Source organism: Bactrocera dorsalis, chromosome 4 (genome assembly GCF_023373825.1).
Source record: "Bactrocera dorsalis isolate Fly_Bdor chromosome 4, ASM2337382v1, whole genome shotgun sequence".
In the NCBI taxonomy this organism is placed as follows: domain Eukaryota; kingdom Metazoa; phylum Arthropoda; class Insecta; order Diptera; family Tephritidae; genus Bactrocera; species Bactrocera dorsalis.
The window spans coordinates 18,162,990-18,184,001 of NC_064306.1; the positions used below are offsets into that span (position 1 = coordinate 18,162,990).

At 35.0% G+C, this 21,012-nt stretch overlaps 1 protein-coding gene across 2 annotated transcripts in view; it reads right to left on the bottom strand.

The window, feature by feature from the left end:
• Positions 1-7,492: 7,492 nt before the first annotated feature.
• Positions 7,493-21,012, bottom strand: part of LOC105228303 (DEAD-box helicase Dbp80) — a 40,593-nt gene continuing 27,073 nt past the window's right edge. For both annotated transcript variants that reach the window (XM_011208085.4, XM_049454662.1), the window contains 5 exons: positions 18,619-18,720; positions 18,425-18,560; positions 18,213-18,375; positions 7,711-7,824; positions 7,493-7,654 (listed from right to left, as the gene is read on the bottom strand). In XM_011208085.4, the coding sequence (XP_011206387.1) occupies positions 7,515-7,654; positions 7,711-7,824; positions 18,213-18,375; positions 18,425-18,560; positions 18,619-18,720 (655 nt within the window). In that variant the 3' untranslated portion in view covers positions 7,493-7,514. The remainder of the gene's footprint in view (positions 7,655-7,710; positions 7,825-18,212; positions 18,376-18,424; positions 18,561-18,618; positions 18,721-21,012) is intronic.

The following is a 21,012-nucleotide window of genomic DNA, read 5'->3' on the forward strand; positions in this document are numbered from 1 at the left end:
TATGGGATGGTGCATTATCGTGGTGTAAAAACCAAGAATTGTCTTTCCACAATTCCGGCCTTTTTAGGCGGATAGCGATACGCAAACGACGCATAACGTTCAAATAATATTATTTGTTGACTGTTTGGCCGGTTGAAAAGAATTCATAATGCACAACACCACGATAATCGAAAAAAACAGTCAACATGACCTTGATTTTTGAGCGACTTTGGCGCGATTTTTTTGGTCTCGGCTCTCTTTTGGCACGATATTCGCTCGATTGATCGGTTGTTTCGGGGTCGTAAGCATAGATCCAAGTCTCATCGCCAGTTGTAATGCGTTTCATGACACTCTAGTAGTCGGAAAGCATCGTTTCACACACTTTAACGCGACGTCTTTTTTCCAAAAAATTCAATGTTTTCGAGTCGAGATTTGACGCGCTTGAGGCCCAAAACATCCTTCAAAATGGTATTGGCTGAGCCTTTCGATATGCCAACTTCATCAGCAAGGTCTCTAATTGTTAATCGACGGGTTTTCAACACCAAATCTTTGACTTGTTGAACGTGAGCTTCGTCGGTTGAGGTTGATGGTCACCCTGGACGTTCTTCGGCTTCGACACGTTCACGGCCGGCTTGGAACTCCATATACCACTTGTAAACATTTTTTTAGACATAACCTCATCACCAAAGGCTTTCTGCACCATCCTCAACGTATCCGCAGAAGAAGATTCCGTAAACAAAATTTAATGCAAATTCTTTGCTCAACAAATTTCGACATCGCAAAAAACGAAAAACTCACTGCTCACAAAACGACACGTATCTCAAAGACTAATGAATATTTTGACATGAAATTTGACATAAATGTGACTGACAGTGCTACCAACCTAAAAAAAAAATAATTCTCCAAATCCTTCAACGCGCGCAGTTTAAATTCAAATGTCACCTTATTTGGGCACAGTAGTATACTTATATGCGGCGGATATGGCGGATTTGCAGTCCTAGCCGCTCTAGGCCCCAGGCCATGTGCCGCCCCTTTCTCAGCACCCATCATTATAGACTAAAGACATTATTAATTTTATTTACTTTATTCCCACTTTTAATTGATTCAGAAAATTGTTTAACTAAAAGCTAACGGATAAAGCTAGTTTATAATATTTTCCGAGATTTCAGGGATGATTTGACATTTAAATAAAACATTTAAAAATGGTTTTAGGTTTTGTTTTTAATAAAATAAATGTTTACAATCGTACAATGTGTTACAAAACTCGTCTGCACTTAAGCGCAGCAAAACTATTAATCAAATCTTCGCAATCCAATTTGCTTAAAAAATCAGCTTCTATGTTAAGCAAAGCAAGATCGTTTAACCTCTGCTCCGTCATTGTTGTGCGTAAATAGTTTTTCACTCTCCACGCAAACAAGAAAACGATCTTTCTCCAGTACAGTTACTGGCAGGTGTAAACACACACATATGAAGAGCAATATCCACGTTTGGGTAAATTGTTTGAAGACCTTCGGTTCGTAACCATTTCAACAAACTGACTGCACCCTTTCGCTCCTCATTTTTTATGGTGCAGTGAGAACGAAAATGAAGACATTCTTCTGTAAAATCGTCTTCTAAGTCAGTGAAATAAATCATTTGCAATGCCTTGGCCTTATCTTCGACTTCTGAGATGTTTAGATTCGTCAGGTTAGTAATAAAGTAAAATTTATTGTAGAGTAATTTATAAGCATCCCGACGTCTTTTCAGTTCTTCTGACAATGTATAAATTACTACTAAAAAAGTATTTATTCTAAAATTTTCAAAATTTTTTGTTGCATCTCTTCACCTGTATTTGTCTCGCCAGGAAGCAGCTTACGCTTTCGATTGCGTCGAAAATCTTTTTCGTATTCCTGTAGGAAGGACAGTTTTTTCGCTTTTTTTTCGAAATCATCGATGAGCCAGCTGAGGGCCGTTTCAAAACGTTCCAGTTTCAAACGAATACCTTTTGCTTCGCATATAACGGTTCTCTTCTGCTGTGTGTCTTTTTCGATGGTGACTAGCGCTTTATGGGTTTTCATTCCAGGATTCCCGTAAACTTTTGCATGCGTCTGCACGAGCTGACCAACGAGTCGTTGATAGACTTTTGACGGTGAAATGGGTTTGAAGGAGTTCCCAACGCTGAGTTGTCACTGCAAAGAAATTGTATAACTCTTAGAGTAGAGAAGAGAACGAACAAGCCACTTGGCTGCTTTCAGCTGCACATTCACCTACTAAATTCAGCGAGTGTGCTGAACAGGAAACATAGTCGGCAAGGGGTGAAATTTTCTTTATTTTAGCTTGCAGGCCGTTATAATTTCCTGACATGTTAGTTGCGTTGTCATATGATTGCCCGCGGCAGTTTGAAATGTCAACTCCCAAATCAATTAAAGTTAAAGTAACAACATCTGTCATTTGTTGTGATTTGTGGCCTGTGTTTGGAATAAACTTAAGAAACCGTTCTACAGGTCATCCATTAGGCAGGACATATCTGATTACATAAGTGAGCTGGTCTACGTGAGATATATCCGGCGTCGAGTCAATGATCAGAGAAAAATATTTTGCTGTTAATATTTCCATTACAATTGTTACCAAAACTTTGTTTCCCATAAGTCGAATGAACTCTTCGCATGTTGTTGAAGAAAGGTAACTCGTAAATCCTGAGCGTGGATTTCCATAACGTGTAATGTGTTTAGCTAAGAACGGATCGAACTCGGCGATAAGCTCAAAGGACATTAAATAATTTCCATTGTGGGTTGATCCAAATTTTTCGTCGTGTCCTCTGAAAGGCAAACCACGTGATGCAAGTGCTTTTACGCATGCAACTACTCTTTTCAGAATGTTTTCCAGTAATTTATTTCTTCATCTTATTGCATTGTTAATACACGGTCAACGCGACCTAACACGTTGCTTCGTTCTTTCATATGCAGAACAGATAATTTGTGAGTAGGCGAATTCTCATGAGTTACACTCGATGATATGAATTTTTCCAGTCATTGAAACCTTCTTTTTGGTCGAGCTGACTCTCCCCACCATTAAAAAGCAAACAATGACCACAAAAAACACATCCAGTACTTTTGGAATAAATTAGCCACTTTCGCGAAACTTTTTCACCATTTAGAAGCTGACGTTCGAATAAATGTCTCGACAACTGTCGCGCTTTATCTTTGTAAATGCGCTCATTCTTGGGAAAGTCATTTTGGATGTTTTGGTTGGCTCCGTTCTTACAAATGTGATCACGCGTGAACTCGTCGATTGTCCATTTAGAGGATTGGGCTGCACTCCTACTCCTGCCACTTCTGGTACGAGTGGGACATCTTCGGCTTGTTCTTTTGATATACTTTCCACATTGATCAAAGTATTTTCACTTGAAGACACTGCAGAATCATCAGTTGACGGAACGCCACTACTACTTAGAACGTCGAGTGTTGGGTCAATAATAGGATCTTGAATATCCAAAGAATTCGTCTAATATCCGCGTTCCGCACGAGCTTGATTGACACGCGCGTAATAACAATAGGTTAGGTACCTAAGTACCTATTCTTCCTAGATACTTTATATGTACGATGTACGAAATAATTTATACTCTGATACGCAAAAATAGTGATTTAGGAAGATTATATAAGAATACGGTTAAGATACTTTGCATTTGAGTTATTTCTTGTTAATTTTGTTGTTATCAGTGATTTTTTTGGCACGATTTGCTGCCCTTAATATTTTGCCGCCCTAGGCCTTACGGCAAATCCGCCACTGCTTATATGTACAGATATTTGTATACACTTCCTAACAAATAATGCACAAGCATACAAACATGCATATAAGTACACATGTGAATATGTCACCAACAATAAACTGAATTGGCGAAGCCCAAGTATAGTAAATTTTACAACAAAAACGATTTCATTCATAAACGCAGGCGCAAATTCCACAAGCGATCTCGCTTCATTCATAAAAATAGACGCCGTAACATCTCCCCGAGCATGCCTTGGCCTACAAGCGTGTTTTCGCGACGATGGCAAAAGCTAAAAATCATAAATTGAACAACTTTCTGATGCTTCTTCACAGAGAGAAGTGAGAAAAGTGCCAACATAGCTCTTGTCGATTTACAATATTTCTCAATTCTAAAATATTTTTCCGTGGCTCCGAAAAATTCAGCGGCGATATGTATGCAAGCTTATACAAAAACATGCATACATATATACGCTGGCTTGTTGTCGAAGCTGTTCGAGCAGCAAGGGAAGCGGTGACAATCGGCGATCGTTCGTGAGTTTCTTTCGGCACAGCTCGGATTTTCTATTAAAAAATTATTTTTTATCTAATGTTTCACGATTTTGTAAAAAAATTAAAATTTTTACAAATTTTTTTAAAAAAGAAATGGTTCATATGATACAATCAACCATATGTGACTTTGTATATATTTTCTTCAAAGTATTTCTATTTATTCATTCTCGCGTGAGATCAGTCGTTTTACATATATTTCTGCCAGAAAACGTGCTCATTTCTGCTAAATAGCAGCGGGAATGGTGAATTCTTTACAACAATTATATCAGCCGTCAAATCGAACATCATACATAATTCAATTTGCACCTTCTCTATGCTTTAAGTTCTCTGGTTACACAATCAATCTCTTTCAAGATGTTATATACTCATACATTTTTACTACCAAACTCTCAATTTTCGAAGTTGAACGCCGTCTTGATATAAATTTTTCAATCAAGCCGTGGGACAACTTGAAACTCAAACTAGTCAAATAACTCTGCAACCAAATGTCATGCAAATGTCTTGAGAATTGAATATTTCGTTATATCAAAATAAAAGTGTATTATTAAATTTCTGCAAAAATGAAAATGCTGTCTCGCGATTTGCTTATTGTCTAGACAAAACTAAATTAAAAAAGAAAAAAAAATGGATTTCGAGTGTGGAGCTGTTTTCGTATTAGAAGATACTTTTGCTCCATCTCTCTTTTATCCGTCTTTTTTTATCTTTAACTAATCAAATGATTTACAATTTTTTTTTAATGAGCTAGCACTTACACGTATGACTGGCAAGCCACTAGCCAGTTCGAATATTTTCGGTATAATGCTTTAAACACCTTGAGGACAGCAGGAGACAGTGAGCATTTGTCAAATGTTAAAATACGAGGGCTGTCCGATAAATAACCGACCTCAACGTGAAGCTAGCGGCACATCTGAAAAAAAAGTTTCTACTTCAAATTGTGCATATTATAATAGCTACTCGCCAAAATTTCAGAAATCTATCTTGCTCAATTATCTGTTGACAGTCGTTTTTGTGAGTCTATTTCGGCGATTTCCCCAAAATGGAAAAAATTGAATATCGAGCTGTAATTAAATTTTTATTTTTGAAAGGCAATACGCCTTCACAAATCAAAGATGAGTTGGACCCTGTGTATGGTGACTCTGCACCATCGTTTACCACCGTAAAATTTTGGGCAGCTGAATTTAAACGTGGTCGCAGGAGCTTGGAAGATGATGAACGTCCTGGGCGTCCAAAAACTGTAACCACTAACGATAACATCGCTAAAGTTCATCAATTGGTACTAGACGACCGCCGGATTAAAGTTAGGGAAATAGCTGAGATTATGAAGATGTCAAAAGAAACTGTTTGTCACATATTAAACCAAGATTTGGGCATGAGAAAGCTGTCCGCGCGTTAGGTGCCGCGTTTGCTTACGCTAGACCACAAACGTGCACGCATGAACATTTCCAGCGCTCTGTTGGCTCAGTTTAGAGGCAATAAGACCGAGTTTTGGCGCCGATTGATAACTGTAGACGAAACTTGGATTCATCATTATACGCCCGAAACAAAAAACCAATCTAAATAGTGGATTGAAAAGGGGGAACCAGCCCCAAAAAAACCTAAAGCTGTGTATTCGGCTGGGAGAGTGATGGCGAGTGTTTTTTGGGACAGCCATGGAATTATTTTTATCGACTATCTTGAAAAAGGAAAAACTATAACAGGAGCATACTACGCATCATTATTGGACAAGCTAAAGGAAGAAATTTCGAAAAATCGGCCACATTTGCAAAAAAAGAAAGTCTTGTTCCACCAAGACAACGCACCATCTCACACCTCAACAGTCGCCATGGCGAAAATCCACGAATTGCGGTTCGAACTGCTTGACCATCCACCTTATTCACCGGATCTAGCACCAAGCGACTTTTTTTTGTTTTCTCAACTTAAAGCTGCGCTCGGCGGCCAGAGATTTTCGTCAAATGAGGAGGCAATCTATTTCGTGAACTCGTATTTTGCAGACAAAGACGCCAAGTACTATTTGGAAGGGTTGCAGAGATGGGAGCATCGCTGGGAGAAGTGTGTGGAGTTACAAGGAGACTATGTAGAAAAATAAAAATTTTGAAAAAGTCGCGTGCATCATGGTTAGGTCGGTTATTTATCGGACAGCCCTCGTACACACGTTTTTATGGGTGCAGTGATTTAAAGATAAGCATGATTTCCCGCAGCAGGCTTGCAGTTGTAGCCAAATTAATTATTACTAATTTTTCCTCCTACAACGGGCAGCTGCAGCGATGCCCCTAATGTGTGAAATTTTTGGCAGTTTAAATAATTTCCTCTTTTCAGCTTATGGTGTTCAAAGAAATATATAATTAGAAATACTCCACTTAAAATAAACCCGAAAAATACTTCACAATAACCACTCATTTTTTAATATTACTTACACCAATTTTGTTGGCCAACCCTATTTAATGAAGCAATAATTTGTCACTCAAACCCAAAATTAAGGTGAAATTTTCGAAAAATCGATTGTTTAAACACAAAAAACTAATTTTGTATTCGTCATGAATGTATTTATTTATAAAAAAAAGAACGGACCGATTAGTTACCTACTATTTTGTCCATAAGTGAATATTACTAACATATTCGGTAAAATATATGTATGTTTTTATCTTCTATATATTGTTTTTCATAAACCCCAAGTACATAACTTGATACAAGCTATTTGCATCTGTAAATCTTTTATCCGGAACACTATACACTGTACTAATTTATAAGCGGGCCGTAATAGACGTTATTATTATTTCATATTTTATGTCCATTTTTTTATATTTGCATATGCGTAAGAAATTCAATAACTGGAGACATATTGTCTAGAAGAGCACTGCCGATCGTAAAATTTAAGTAACTTGGACAGTAATTGTTTAGTACAATTACAACACTTGTGTATGCCTTACCAAATAAAAAACTAGATGATTTGCACTTTAATTTTTTTTTTTAAATACAGCTGTGCTCAAGATTTAACCTGAAACCACATAACTCCCATATTTACGCATTATTACTTTACTTACACTTATTAAAGTAAAATTGCATTACAAATGTTAATTTAACAACATTGGTTTATTATGTTAAACTTTTATGTATGAATATCCGTATCACTTGTTTGTAATGCAATTATACAAAAGCACTCCCTCCCAAAACAGTTGTAATACTACACTTTGAACATTGAATCAAGTAAACATATAGGTACTTTACTTTATAACATTTTATTAATATCCAATCTTTTCAATTTCATCTGAGTTGCCTGTATCTAAAAGCTGAATAGTTTTCTTAAAATGGTTTTCAATGTACTTGCAAATATTCATAGACTTCTCTCCATCAACCAGATTAATTGCTATACCATTTTTGCCTGAAAAATATAACGAAATAAAAGCTGTTTGTAATTTGTAAAATTGTTATATTTACCAAATCTTCCAGTACGACCAATCCTATGCAAATATGTCTCGCAATCAGCGTTCCCCTTAGCGTCCATGGGTAAATCGAAATTAACAACAATCGTAACCTGTTCAATGTCAATACCTAAACGAAATGAACTTGTAAAATTAAAGTTGTACATTAAGTGGATGAAATACAATCCTAAGCAAAAGGTTGAAACATTTCGCGAAAAAATATAGAGTTTCTTTCGATCTAATTTGGTTTTATTTGAAATAATATTGATTTTTTTGCACAATTAACCAAACAAGAGTTTCTACTCAAGCCAGAAGTAGCAGTAGAAACTTCACAAATGGGTGAAAATATGAATACATTGGATCTAAAATGTCTTATTGCATAAAATGGTAGAGAGTTTATGACAACCAAAATTTTATCAGTTTGTTTTTTTGGTTATTGTATTGGTGTATAACAATATAATTGTCATTGTAATGGAATCTGGTAGTTGTCGATTTTTACTCTCAGGTTGTTTGCCAAACTGTAAACATTTTTCTCTGAGTTGGGATGCAAAAATTTCCTAAAACGTAATTGCTACGTTTGAGTTTTTGTCTTCCTAATTAAATTCTTAATTACATTCATCATATAAATACAAATTTACAAAAATACTTTGCTTTGTTATTAACAATACAAATAAAACTAGAAAATTTAGTTCGTATATGGGTTTATTTCTGATTGAGAAATTTGCTACTATGAGCAAAAAGGAGTACGACTTTGAACATAATATTTAAATTGCTAATTTATTCATCAAAATCTATGTCGACCGACCCCTCAAAGCAACCCCTCTCTTGGCCCAAATACACTTCTGCCAACGTTTTTGATAAGTTGATAAAATCAATTTCCGGAATAGCCTTCAATGCGTGTAGCGGTTCACGTTTAATATCTTCAATTGACTTAAAACGGTTTCCCCGGTGTGGATTGTTTATGTTTGCTGAATAGTCAGAAGACACACGGAGCTAAATCAGGCGAATACGGTTATTGCGGTACGATATTGGTTGAAAATTTTAAGAAGGATTCAATGCAGTGTGCGATGGTGCATTATCGTGGTGCAAAAACCAAGAGTTGTCGGTCCATAATTCCGGTAATCGAAGAAAATTTCCAACATAACCTTGATGTTTGGCCTGTTTTGACGAGGTTTTTTCGGCTTCGGTTCACCATTGCCGTTTCCGGGTTGTGAAGAAAAATCCATAACATAATAATTAATAATACTTTTCGTGACATCCTGGTAGTCGGAAAAGATTGTTTCACAGACATTAACACGATGCTGTTTATATGATTTTGGATTTAATTTTTGTTAGTCCCAAATGGTCTTTCAAAATGGTTTTACTAATTCTTCCGATCTTCCAACGATGTCAGTAAGATCTCTAACTGTTAATCGTCGATTCTCAAGCACCAATTCCTTTATTTTATTGACGTGTTGATCATCAGTAATAATCATCGTAAAAATCGCCGTATGTTCATTATGAACTTCAGAAAGACAATCGTATACCAACCTAGAAAAATGTATTTCGACGAATAGTTTTTCGAAATTTTAATTAACAAGGAATATGTTTTTTGTGTTTTAAGCGTTTTGCTCCTCTTAAGTCATTGGTGTTTTAAAGACCAGTCCAAAGTTAAAATCGTATATAATGTATTCTTGATAACTTCCGACAGCAAAAATACAGAGTTTGTGGTAGGGTTCCTTCATGTAATTTAGCAAATATCAAAATGATTCCTCAATTAAACAGAAATAATTGCTTTAACTTCAATTCGACGAAGTGGAGTTGAAACCCGTAATAGAGGTATATATTTGACGATACCATCAGTGTTTCCTCCAGTTTATAAATTTCATCTTTTCTGCAAATTCAAGCTTCTGATATTTCAGAGTTCTTTTTAGTTTAAAAATAATATGCATATTTTTCATTGATTTCAAGCTTCTAAATGACATCTTACTATTAATTATATAAAAGGAATAAATATAGTTTTTTTGAAGTTTTAAAAAATTTCAATTATAAACCGACGCTTTAGAATTCATTACGAAAAATATCAAAAATTCACTTTCATCTGACAAAATTTTTATTTTTCTATCGTTTGAACATAGCCTCAGAAAGAAAGCCCGGCTTCAACCTGAGTTCATAAATCGTAAATTGAAACATTAAGAAAAAGAAAACAGTGAAGTTGAATAAAGTTTTCAAGAAATCTATGTTTAGTAGAATTGAATTTATTTGTACGCTCGTGAAATTACTAAATTTTGTTTAAGTTGATTCATATTAATAATTTTGACGAATCGTAATAATTTATGAAAATGTAGTATGTATAATAACTATAAATATATACACTGCATTTAATTAGGTGCTAATTTCAGATTTAAATAGTTTTAGCTAATTTCTATCAACACTAAAGAAGGTACAATTCTAAAAATATTGCCGATTCTGAACGAATTTTTTTGCTGCTAAATGAAACAACAATTACGGCTGTTTTCTCTATTTATGGGTAGCAGAACTCTGTCAGTTAAATTCTGGTAAACTTAACCAAGACTCCATCTTTCGGTTAATAATCTTTTTTTAAACCAAAACTTAACTGACTGCCTAAACAAAATAAATTTAGTTAGGCTGCTAACCAGACATTGAAAAGACGGACCTGTTTTACCCTTTTACCTTTTCCATATTTTTTTTTTTTGAAATCAACAGAATAATTAACAATTGGAATTAGATCATTAATTTAAATATTTGTCTATTATTCAAATAGTGAATCGATCCTCCCTTGTTGAAGATGATCTCGAAAATACGATTTGGTAGCGATTCGTACAAAAGAACTTTAAGGAAATTGATGACCAAGAAGATTAAAGTGAACTCACTTTTCTGTGTTATCCTTCCAACTGATGTTCCTCCTTTAGAAGATCATGGAAACAATAATTGTATTCATCGGCATTTTCAAATTATTATTTATATACTCTGACAGGGTTTGTCACGAAGTTTCTAACACTCAAACCCTATAAAGTATATATATATGTATATGTAAATGATCACTATGTTGAACTGAGTCGATTTAGCCATATCCGTCTGTCTGTATATATGTATACGAACTAGTCCCTCAGTTTTTATTATATCGGTTTGAAATTTTGTAAACGTCATTTTCTCTTCAAGAAGCTGCTCATTTCTCGAAACAGATATCCGATAACATATAGCTGTCATACAAACTGAACGATCCGAAACAAGTTTTTGTATGAAAGTTCACATTTGACAATGTATCTTCATAAAAGTTGACACAGGTTATTTTCTAAGATAATAATGTAATATACGAAGAAATTGTTCAGATCGGCTTATTATGACATATAGCTGCTATACAGACTGAACGATCGGAATCCAGCACTAGATTGGAAATGGAAAACTTTTGCATTTGACAAGATATGTTCACGAAGTTTGGTATAGATTACAACATATATAGGCAACAACGTAATCCCCGAAGAAATTGTTCAGATCGCACCTGTGAAGGATATATTAGCTTCGGTGCAGCCGAAGTTAAAGTTTTTTCTTGTTTCGTCTGAAGAAACAACATAGCGCCAATCAGACTTTAAGGCCATGTGCTCCGGTGCATAATATAATCGTGTTTCTTTTCGGGGAACTCTAAATGGGGTTTCTTTAGTTTTATTTTTATCACGCTAGAAATTTTATGTTACTTTCGGCATCTGCAACATTTTTTTTTTATTTCAAAGATATTCATAAGCTTTGATTATTGCTTTCTCCTCAACCAAAAGTGACTTTTCTTTAGCCATATTGAACAAAATAGGACTCTTTATACGACAAATATTTATTGTCAATACGTATTTAATAATGGAAATTAAATTGCATGTGCTAACCTGATTACGAAAAAATAAAGCACACTTTTCGACTAAAATTGAAAAAATAAAAACAAGATAACGATATAACTGAAAATTCAGAAGCAACTTTTTTAGACTGAAGTTATGCTAACCTAGTGACGCGCAGTGTATGAGTATATACAATATTTATATGTGTGTATAAAAGCAATTTTTTAATAACTAAGTTGGACAATGTCGAGCTTCTCCCGGTTTTAAAGGATTAACATTAATTTAAACTACCCGCTTGCTCAAATTCGTACTCAGATAGGAATATTAGAATGTACATTTTCGTAGACGAGCAAGCAAGTGATTGAGCTGTTTCGGTGATTACATTACATTAGATGATCTCGGAGTTTAGATATATATTTAATTCTGCTGTCTTCTACTTCCTTCTTTATCATAGAAATACATACCAAGATCTTTATGGATATTTTCATTACGCATCTACCATGGTGAACACGTGATTAATCTAAGCATTTTTGATTGGAACCTTTGTATTATATCAATATTAGTTGCACAGGTCGTACCCCAAAGTTAAATGCCATACATCCAAATCGGCTTTATGACCGCATTATATAAAAGCACTTTGTTGTCTAAGCTAAGTTTGGAGTTTTTATTTAAAAGCCAATTTAAATTTACAGCTCTTATCTTCATGCAAGTTATTTTACTAGAGACGTGTTTTCTCCACGTAAGTCTTCTATCTAGGTGAATACCATAAGTTACTTCATTCGCTTGGGGTACTAAAATATTGTTAATTTTTACTGCCGGACACATTTTTGGTCTTAACGAAAACGTAACATGCTTAGACTTCTGTTCATTCACATTTATACAACAGTTGGCTAGCCATTCTTCGACCACCCTTAAGTGCTCGGCTAATATTCTTGATGTTATTATGTGGCATTTGTTACGGCTCACTATAGCTGTGTCGTCCGCAAAAGTTGAAGTTAAGTATTCTACTCTAGAATTTTGAAAAATTCGATTTTTTTTTATATATTTAAAGTTTAGACCCTTAAGAACATATCATCGAAAGGATTTTTAAAAATTAAAATTATTTTAATAGCTACAGTTACTTTAGTGACGCAGTACCTAGCCCGGTAGGTAGGTAGACTCACTTTTTTAAACGCGCTTTTCTCGAAACTACATTTTTCCACACGGTACCGGCATTACCTCAAGTTCTATACAACCGATTTACTTGAAAATTTGTGTGAATCTTTTTTATATAATCCTTTATCCTTTATTTTTAAGTAATCCTTAATCCTTTGTTTTTAATATTTAAAAAAAATGCAGTAATTTCAAAAAAAAAGCGTAACAAATTATTTTTATTTTCAGGCAGTCGCCTTTTTTCAAAAAACATTTTTTCGTGTTCCCTGAGGTAGGGACTATAACAGCATCCTTACTGATTAAGAATTTCTTTTGATTTTTTCAGGATCAGGATCAATGTCACCAGGATGCGCCATTTTTTTACACCTGTCCTGGGGTACACCAGCCCTTATCAGTCGTTCGTCAGATATGAAATCCCCCACTTTTACCATAAATTTTCTATTTTTTAAATACGACTCCAATGTTTTATACAATTCTAAAGGTAGAATATTTTTAATCTTATATAAAAGGCCCTCATGCCACACCTTATCAAACGCCTGAGCCACGTCTAGAAATATAGCTGTACTGTTCAGCTCTGTGCTCAAATGCTTCTCGTATTTCGTTACGAGTAGTAGTTCTATTTACTTGCTCTATCGTGCTATAATTTTCACGAAATACGAATTGGTGCGTTGGTATTATATTATTTTGGTGGAGGAAAGGAGACATCTTTGATAGGAACACTTTTTCTAATATTTTAGAAAGATCGGGTAGAAGGCTAATTGGTCTGTATGAAGACGACTGTATGAAGTCTTTCTCAGGTTAATCTATCAAGATAATCTGCGACTTTTTCCATGAATTAGGATAGTATCCGAGATTAAGAATTGTATTGAAGAGCAAAGAGAGCACTTCTACGGCAATATTTGCTAGCTAAATTAACATTTTTGGGATAATATTAGCATGTCCTGGTGACTTTTTATTATTCTAGTAACTTCAGAAGTAGAAGTCCTAATAGACACAAGCGACTCGTTTGCGGTATTATGCAAGGTTGGCAACTTAAAGTTGTTCTTTGGGAAATTGAATTGAAATACCTTTTCTATGTGATTTGAAAAGCAATTTGCCTTATCCTCATCACTACGTGCCCAATTACCATTCATCTGTCTTAGAGGCATGTTGGAATCTGCTGGTGTCTCGAAAGACTTTTGGGCTTTCCAAAGAAAATTTTGCTTGCTAGAATTTGGACAGTTTCTTTATATAATTTTCAGTGTTGCGTTATTCCTCACGTTCAAGCGCTTTTTTTAACTTTCGTACAGCAGATTTCAGTTGAACCGCGTTCGCGCCTAGCTCGCCTTTTCTCATTTACAAGTTTCTCTATTTAATTATTGGTGATCTTTGTAAAACCAACTGGTTTATTGTTTCTTTCTAGTGGTGCCAATACAACTGCGTTAGTTATTACGTCATTAAATTCTCTTATATGTTCATCAATGTCTCTTCCTGTATTTGTTTTGCAATCAATATTCATGTGGCTGTTGATATAAAGGGTGATTTTTTAAGAGCTTGATAACTTTTTTTAAAAAAAAAACGCATAAAATTTGCAAAATCTCATCGGTTCATTATTTGAAACGTTAGATTGGTTCATGACATTTACTTTTTGAAGATAATTTCATTTAAATGTTGACCGCGGCTGCGTCTTAGGTGGTCCATTCGGAAAGTCCAATTTTGGGCAACTTTTTCGAGCATTTCGGCCGGAATAGCCCGAATTTCTTCGGAAATGTTGTCTTCCAAAGCTGGAATAGTTGCTGGCTTATTTCTGTAGACTTTAGACTTGACGTAGCCCCACAAAAAATAGTCTAAAGGCGTTAAATCGCATGATCTTGGTGGCCAACTTACGGGTCCATTTCTTGAGATGAATTGTTGTCCGAAGTTTTCCCTCAAAATGGCCATAGAATCGCGAGCTGTGTGGCATGTAGCGCCATCTTGTTGAAACCACATGTCAACCAAGTTCAGTTCTTCCATTTTTGGCAACAAAAAGTTTGTTAGCATCGAACGATAGCGATCGCCATTCACCGTAACGTTGCGTCCAACAGCATCTTTGAAAAAATACGGTCCAATGATTCCACCAGCGTACAAACCACACCAAACAGTGCATTTTTCGGGATGCATGGGCAGTTCTTGAACGGCTTCTGGTTGCTCTTCACCCCAAATGCGGCAATTTTGCTTATTTACGTAGCCATTCAACCAGAAATGAGCCTCATCGCTGAACAAAATTTGTCCGAAAAAAAAAAAAACACCGAACACTGATTTTGGTAATAAAATTCAATGATTTGCAAGCGTTGCTCGTTAGTAAGTCTATTCATGATGAAATGTCAAAGCATACTGAGCATCTTTCTCTTTGACACCATGTCTGAAATCCCACGTGATCTGTCAAATACTAATGCATGAAAATCCTAACCTCAAAAAAATCACCCGTTACTTTCTATACTTAAACTAGTTAGTTTTATGTGATGTTAGAGAAACTTTTGGCTCAAATATCATGGGCTGTTCGTATAACTTTATTAGTACAGGAAAAGATGATAAGTCTGTACATGTATCGACTGTCATAAGCGATCTATCTTTATTTTTTACTACAGCAAAATCTATTAAGTCTGGTATTTTTTTTCTATCACTGGGCCAGTATGTTGGCTTACCAGGAGATATTATATCCAGCTTATTATGCTTTTTCATAAAAGTGTAGTACAGCTGTCGGATTAATAGGACGTGAGCCCCAGTGTGTGTGTTTTGCGTTGTAATCTCTACGTGCTAGAAATCTTTGATCTAGTGTTACAAAAAATTCTTTAAATTCGCTATCTGTAATTTTAAAACGAGGTGGACAGTATATAGCCACAAGGTATAAGTCACAACCTCGATTTTTTAATGATTTTGTTGTAGCTTGTAACTGTGGTGTAGCATGAGATTCTAGAGCAAAGTGGTTTAAACGATTTCTAATCAACACTGCCATGCCACCATGCGCTTTTCCATCCGGATGATTTGTAACATAGTATATTGAAATTATTTTTATTTGTTAAATGTGTTTCTGATGTAAGCATTATATCTGAATTTTTTTCAGACAGAAATTTAATAATCTCTAATTTATGTTGGTTAACACCGTTAGCATTCCATATACAGATATTTAGTAAATTTTGCAGCATTTGATTTTGTAATTTTATTAAATCTTGGATCATGTTTTGCATAGTAGACATAAATTGTGTCATACACTGTGTAAGATTTATAATCATAGTTTCAATAGTTCAATTTGGAGCATTTTACGGCAGTTGCTTTTGCACAGTGTTACCTTTCACCACATTTGCCTCGCTTCCTAGCATATTATTATTGATAGAAGTAATAGGATTTGAACTTTTCTCTTAGGTTGCTATAATTTCATTACGTGGTGTTTGCAACATTTGGTTACGAATGCCCTGTGACATCTTCGATTTCAAATCTTTGTATACGGGTCAACCCCTGTAGTTAGCAGTGTGATTTCCTCCATAATTGCTGAATTTTTTATTTAATTCTTCTTTCTTAAGGTTGCATTTTGAAGTGAGATGTAAATCACCACATACTACACAAACACTGCGTAGAATGCAATATGATTTAGTATGCCCATATTCTTGGCAGTTTGTACATTGAACGGAACCGGTTCTTTTATGTGGTTCTTCCACAATTACTCTACGATGCAGCAAATATTTCAAATCATATATAGAATGGGGCTAATTTTTTTAAGTTGATTCGAGTTCGGCAACAATTCAATTTTAAACATTGGCTGTGGTACTTTGTTTCTATTAAATATATTTACAACAGTTTTAATACCAAAACCGCATTCTTCCAATGCTTCTTTGACTTCACTAGAGTCTACGGCGGACTCTATACCCTTAATTACAACAACTTGGCCCTCGTCAATATTGCCTTTTTTCAAAGACACTTTATGAAAATTGTTAGTACTTACAATTTCACTTAATTTCGCAACAAGAATATTACTGCTACGTTCGCGCAAATATATTGGAGGTAGTTTGGCATTAACGACTGTGGTGGTAACCTTCGCATCATCATCTGAACCATTGCTTAGTATGACAAATCTGTTGCCATTTAAAACTTCCGTTTTATTTTTATTTGGTGCGCCGCCTTGAAACTTTTTAGGATTGACCGCTGACTTTGAAGGACTTAATTTCCTTTTTATATTAACGTAGCGGTAAATACCAGTTTGTACAGACGGGGTTTTTTTATGTACACTCTCACCTTGCGTTGTGATTTTCTTCGTTGCCTGCGCGCTTGCTGGTACCTGCAGACTGGTTGCTGTCAGGGCATTTGTTGTTGCCCGATTGTTGTTTTGGGCTGCTTCTGCTGACTGCGTTCTTTGCTTCGATTCCTTTTCAGGTGATCGTCGCGATGACTCATCATCGCCGTTACAATTTTTATTGCCATTAGTTGTTGTTGTTGTTGGGACGACAAAGCTTTGTTTCATTTTTTTTTTGTTTTCACTTGTTGATTTGTGCACTATTTGTTTATGTTTATTATTATTTATTTTTGTGCACTCTTTTTATTGTTTGTTTACAAATTAATGAATTGTTTTTCTGTTTTACTTTTTGCTTGATTTTATTATTAATTTTTTTTTTGTGAGGGTTTAATTCACGGAGCGAATTAAATAAGACGTCCGTGTTACACATGTTGATCGCCATTTATGCCCTCACGACCGCTTTGAAAACGTTGAAACCACTCGTGCACTCTGCTACGGGATAGGCAATCATCGCGATAAACATGTTTCATCAATTGAAACGTTTCGGTAAAAGCTCTTTGTTCGAAGCGCACCGATAACACAAACATACTGACACTTTAAACGCAATAGCTTCACTTCCAATCGATGAAATGTCATGGAATTCTCACTGGACAATCGATAAAGATATCAGATTCTAACGCACCAGTCGACATATGGATGGCGCCACCAGGGGGCGCTAGATTCAAAAAGTTTACTTTGGAACGCACCTTGTAATATCCTCACCATCCGTGCTATTAGGTCTGCTTTTTGCAGACTGGATGGAAGTGAATCAAGTGAACGAGGGCAAGACGAAATATCTCCTGTCATCAAACATTTTCGAAAATAATATAAGTAAGAAGTGCTAATCATACTTCAAGAATCCTTTGGAATTAAACAGGAAAGATTTAATGTATCTGGATGGAAATATAGTGGTGGTTGCTTCGAGGCGGGCATTCTGCGAAATTGGGTGAAATGTTGGGTATCCTGTATGTTTGCGTATATTCTCCTTAGCAAATTGAACTTTAAGATGTTAACGTAGCAAAATAAAAAAGATATTGATCTATTAAAAACTGAACCAATTCAAAAGGCATAGAACGCCGATCAATGAATTAAGTGAGGAAACGAAAGTGTTTATGCATATCCAAATCTAGTCATTTTTTATTCTATAAATTAAAAAAACTTCAGGGTCTGCATACCCGGAACTGTTATTTCAGTAATTGTGTTACCACAATTTAACGTATCCATTATATTAGCAAAAGTAAAGGAATGAAAACTAACCTCTTGAGAGTACGTTTGTCGTTATGAGAACTTTTTCGAGGCCAGCCCTGAATCGATCCAAAACTGCTAGCCTTTGTTCCACCGTTAAATCTCCGGAAAGCACTGCAACAGAATGGCCATCCGATGACATCTTTCCTGCCAGCCATCCAGCAGTTTTACGAGTCTAAACAAATTTTGTTATTTTCTTCTAAAGTTTGTTTGTTTATACTTACATGACAGAATATTATAGCCTGACCTATTGTTATTCCGGCATAAATATTTTGAATTGCATTATATTTGTCTTCTTCATTCATACATTTAACATAATATTGCTTTATGTTTTCTAGCGACTCTTGCTCTCTCATAAGTCTAAAAACATAAACATAACAATACATATGGTTCGCTTTTATATCTTTTGCATACATACCGTATAATTGTAGGATCAGGTACTATATGCTGGGCGAAATTCATAACTTCCTTATCGTACGTTGCGGAGAAAAACAACATTTGACATTTCGAAGAAAGTTGTCTGTTTAAAACATATAAAATTTGAGAAATTAAAAACAATATAAATAAACAATTTTAGGAGATAAATTGGAGTGAAACCGAACTAATCACAATCTAGTCAAAAATGCATCACTTAAACCGCATTATACCACTATGAACAAAAAATAAACATAATAATAGACAAAAAAAAATTACTGTTCTTAATTTTAAAATTCTTAATTATTCTTCATAATCTACGTCGTCCCCTTCAAAGTAATCCCTCTTGACGCCAATACACTTGTGCCAATGTTTTTTTCAATCCTCGAAACAGTTGATAAAATCAATTTCCGGAATAGCCTTTAATGCGTGTAGCGGTTCACGTTTAATATCTTCAATTGATTCAAAACGGTTTGAGTTTGCTGAATAGTCAGAAGACACACGGATCTAAATCAGGCGAATACGGTGGTTGCGGAACGACATTCATTGAAAATTTGGCAAAAAAACTCATGAAGAATTAATGCAGTTTCCGATGGAGCATTATCGGAGTGCAAAAGCGAAGTTTTCGGTCCATAATTTCCTCCTCTTTTTACGAATATCTTTGCGCAAACGACGCATAACACTCAAATAGTATAGTATTCCTTGTTTGGCCGGTCGAAAGTCATTAGAGTACACCACACTTCGATAATCGAAGAAAACTGGCAACATAACTTTAATTTTTGACCAAGTTTTCAGGCTTCGGCTCACCACAATATTCGGCAGATTAATCGTCTATTTCCGGGTCGTGAGGATAAATCCAAGACTCATCGCCAGTAATAATATAATAATTAATAATACTTTTTCCGACATCCTGGTAGTCGGAAAGGATTGTTTCACATACATTAACGCGACGCTGTTTGTGTGATTTTGAAAACAATCGAGCTTTCATTTTTGTTAGGCCCAAATGATCTTTCATAATGGTTTTCACTGATCCTTCCGATATTCCAACGATATCTGTAAGATCTCTGACTGTTAATCGTCGATTCCCAAGCACCAATCCTTTATTTTATTGACGTGTTGATCATCAGTTGATATTGATGGCCGTCTTGGACGTGTTCCGTCAACGCGTTCTCGATCCTCTTTGAATATTTTGAACCAATCAAACGCATTTGCTCGCGACAAAACATTAACCCCGAAAGCCAATATTTTTTGGTTAGGCGCGAAATTTAAATCAAAAATGCTTACTTTTTTTTGCTCACATTAGTATGTTTTATGTTAACCGATAGGTTGAAAATTGCAATATGTGTTAAAAATATTTCTCAATTTTATTGGAAAAAAGTGCCAGACCTTAGGGTCTCTTTTTGTGCAAACATTTTTTCCGTTTTCTTCATTAGTGCAATGATCTGAAGTAGTTATATATTGTTACATCGAAAGTAGGTTCAATTATAACCCGCCTCATTAGTGGAAAAATATTTATATAAATTGGGTTATAACTAATATGCAATATTAGTAAACTTAGCAGAGGATTAGCAACGAAAAAGTAATATTATATCACACTATTTATGAAAAAAATGTTAACACAAGTTTCAGAAATTTTCAAAGAATTACTATATATATTTTTAAATATTTGTGTTTGGTGTTGTGTTATTATTATTTTCAATGCCAACAAAACTTTAAATTAGCTTAGTCTCAACAAACTTGAATAAATGAAAGGAGAAATTAAATGATAAAAAAAATAATAATGTTCTGTCTTTAGTCTCTAATTATAAAAGTATGAACATATAATTTTATTTTACATACCGTTTTATATTCCAGAAAAGAATAACAAAGTGAAACTTCTATTTACACAAACAAATGAAGTTATAATACATAAAAACATTTTAATATTCACGCAATATTTCAGGGTGCTAAAAGCCTAAATTCTTTTGACTAAAAGGATTAAATTTTTACAGCTCTATTTTGTTATAATGTTATGAGGTTATGTTAAACCTATTAAAAAACAGACTTTTATTAAACTGATACTTAGTTTTGACATACATTTTGTTACAAAGTTTACAATTACGAGATGTTAAATTGGAAGCGTACCAAATACACCCTGTGCAGGAACTGAAGCCGTTCGACCTTCTCAAACGACATCCTTTCGCTCTATGGGCTCTTGAAAAGTTCTAAGATCCGACGTTTTCAATGCAAATTTTGTCCAGCGACGAAGCCGTTCGACCTTCTCAAACGACATCCCTTCGCTCTATGCTCTCTTGAAAAGTTCTAAGATCCGTCGTTTTCAATGCAAATTTTGTCCAGCGACGAGGCTCATTTCTGTCTCAATGTACCCAAGCAAAATTGCCGCATTTGAAGAGCACCT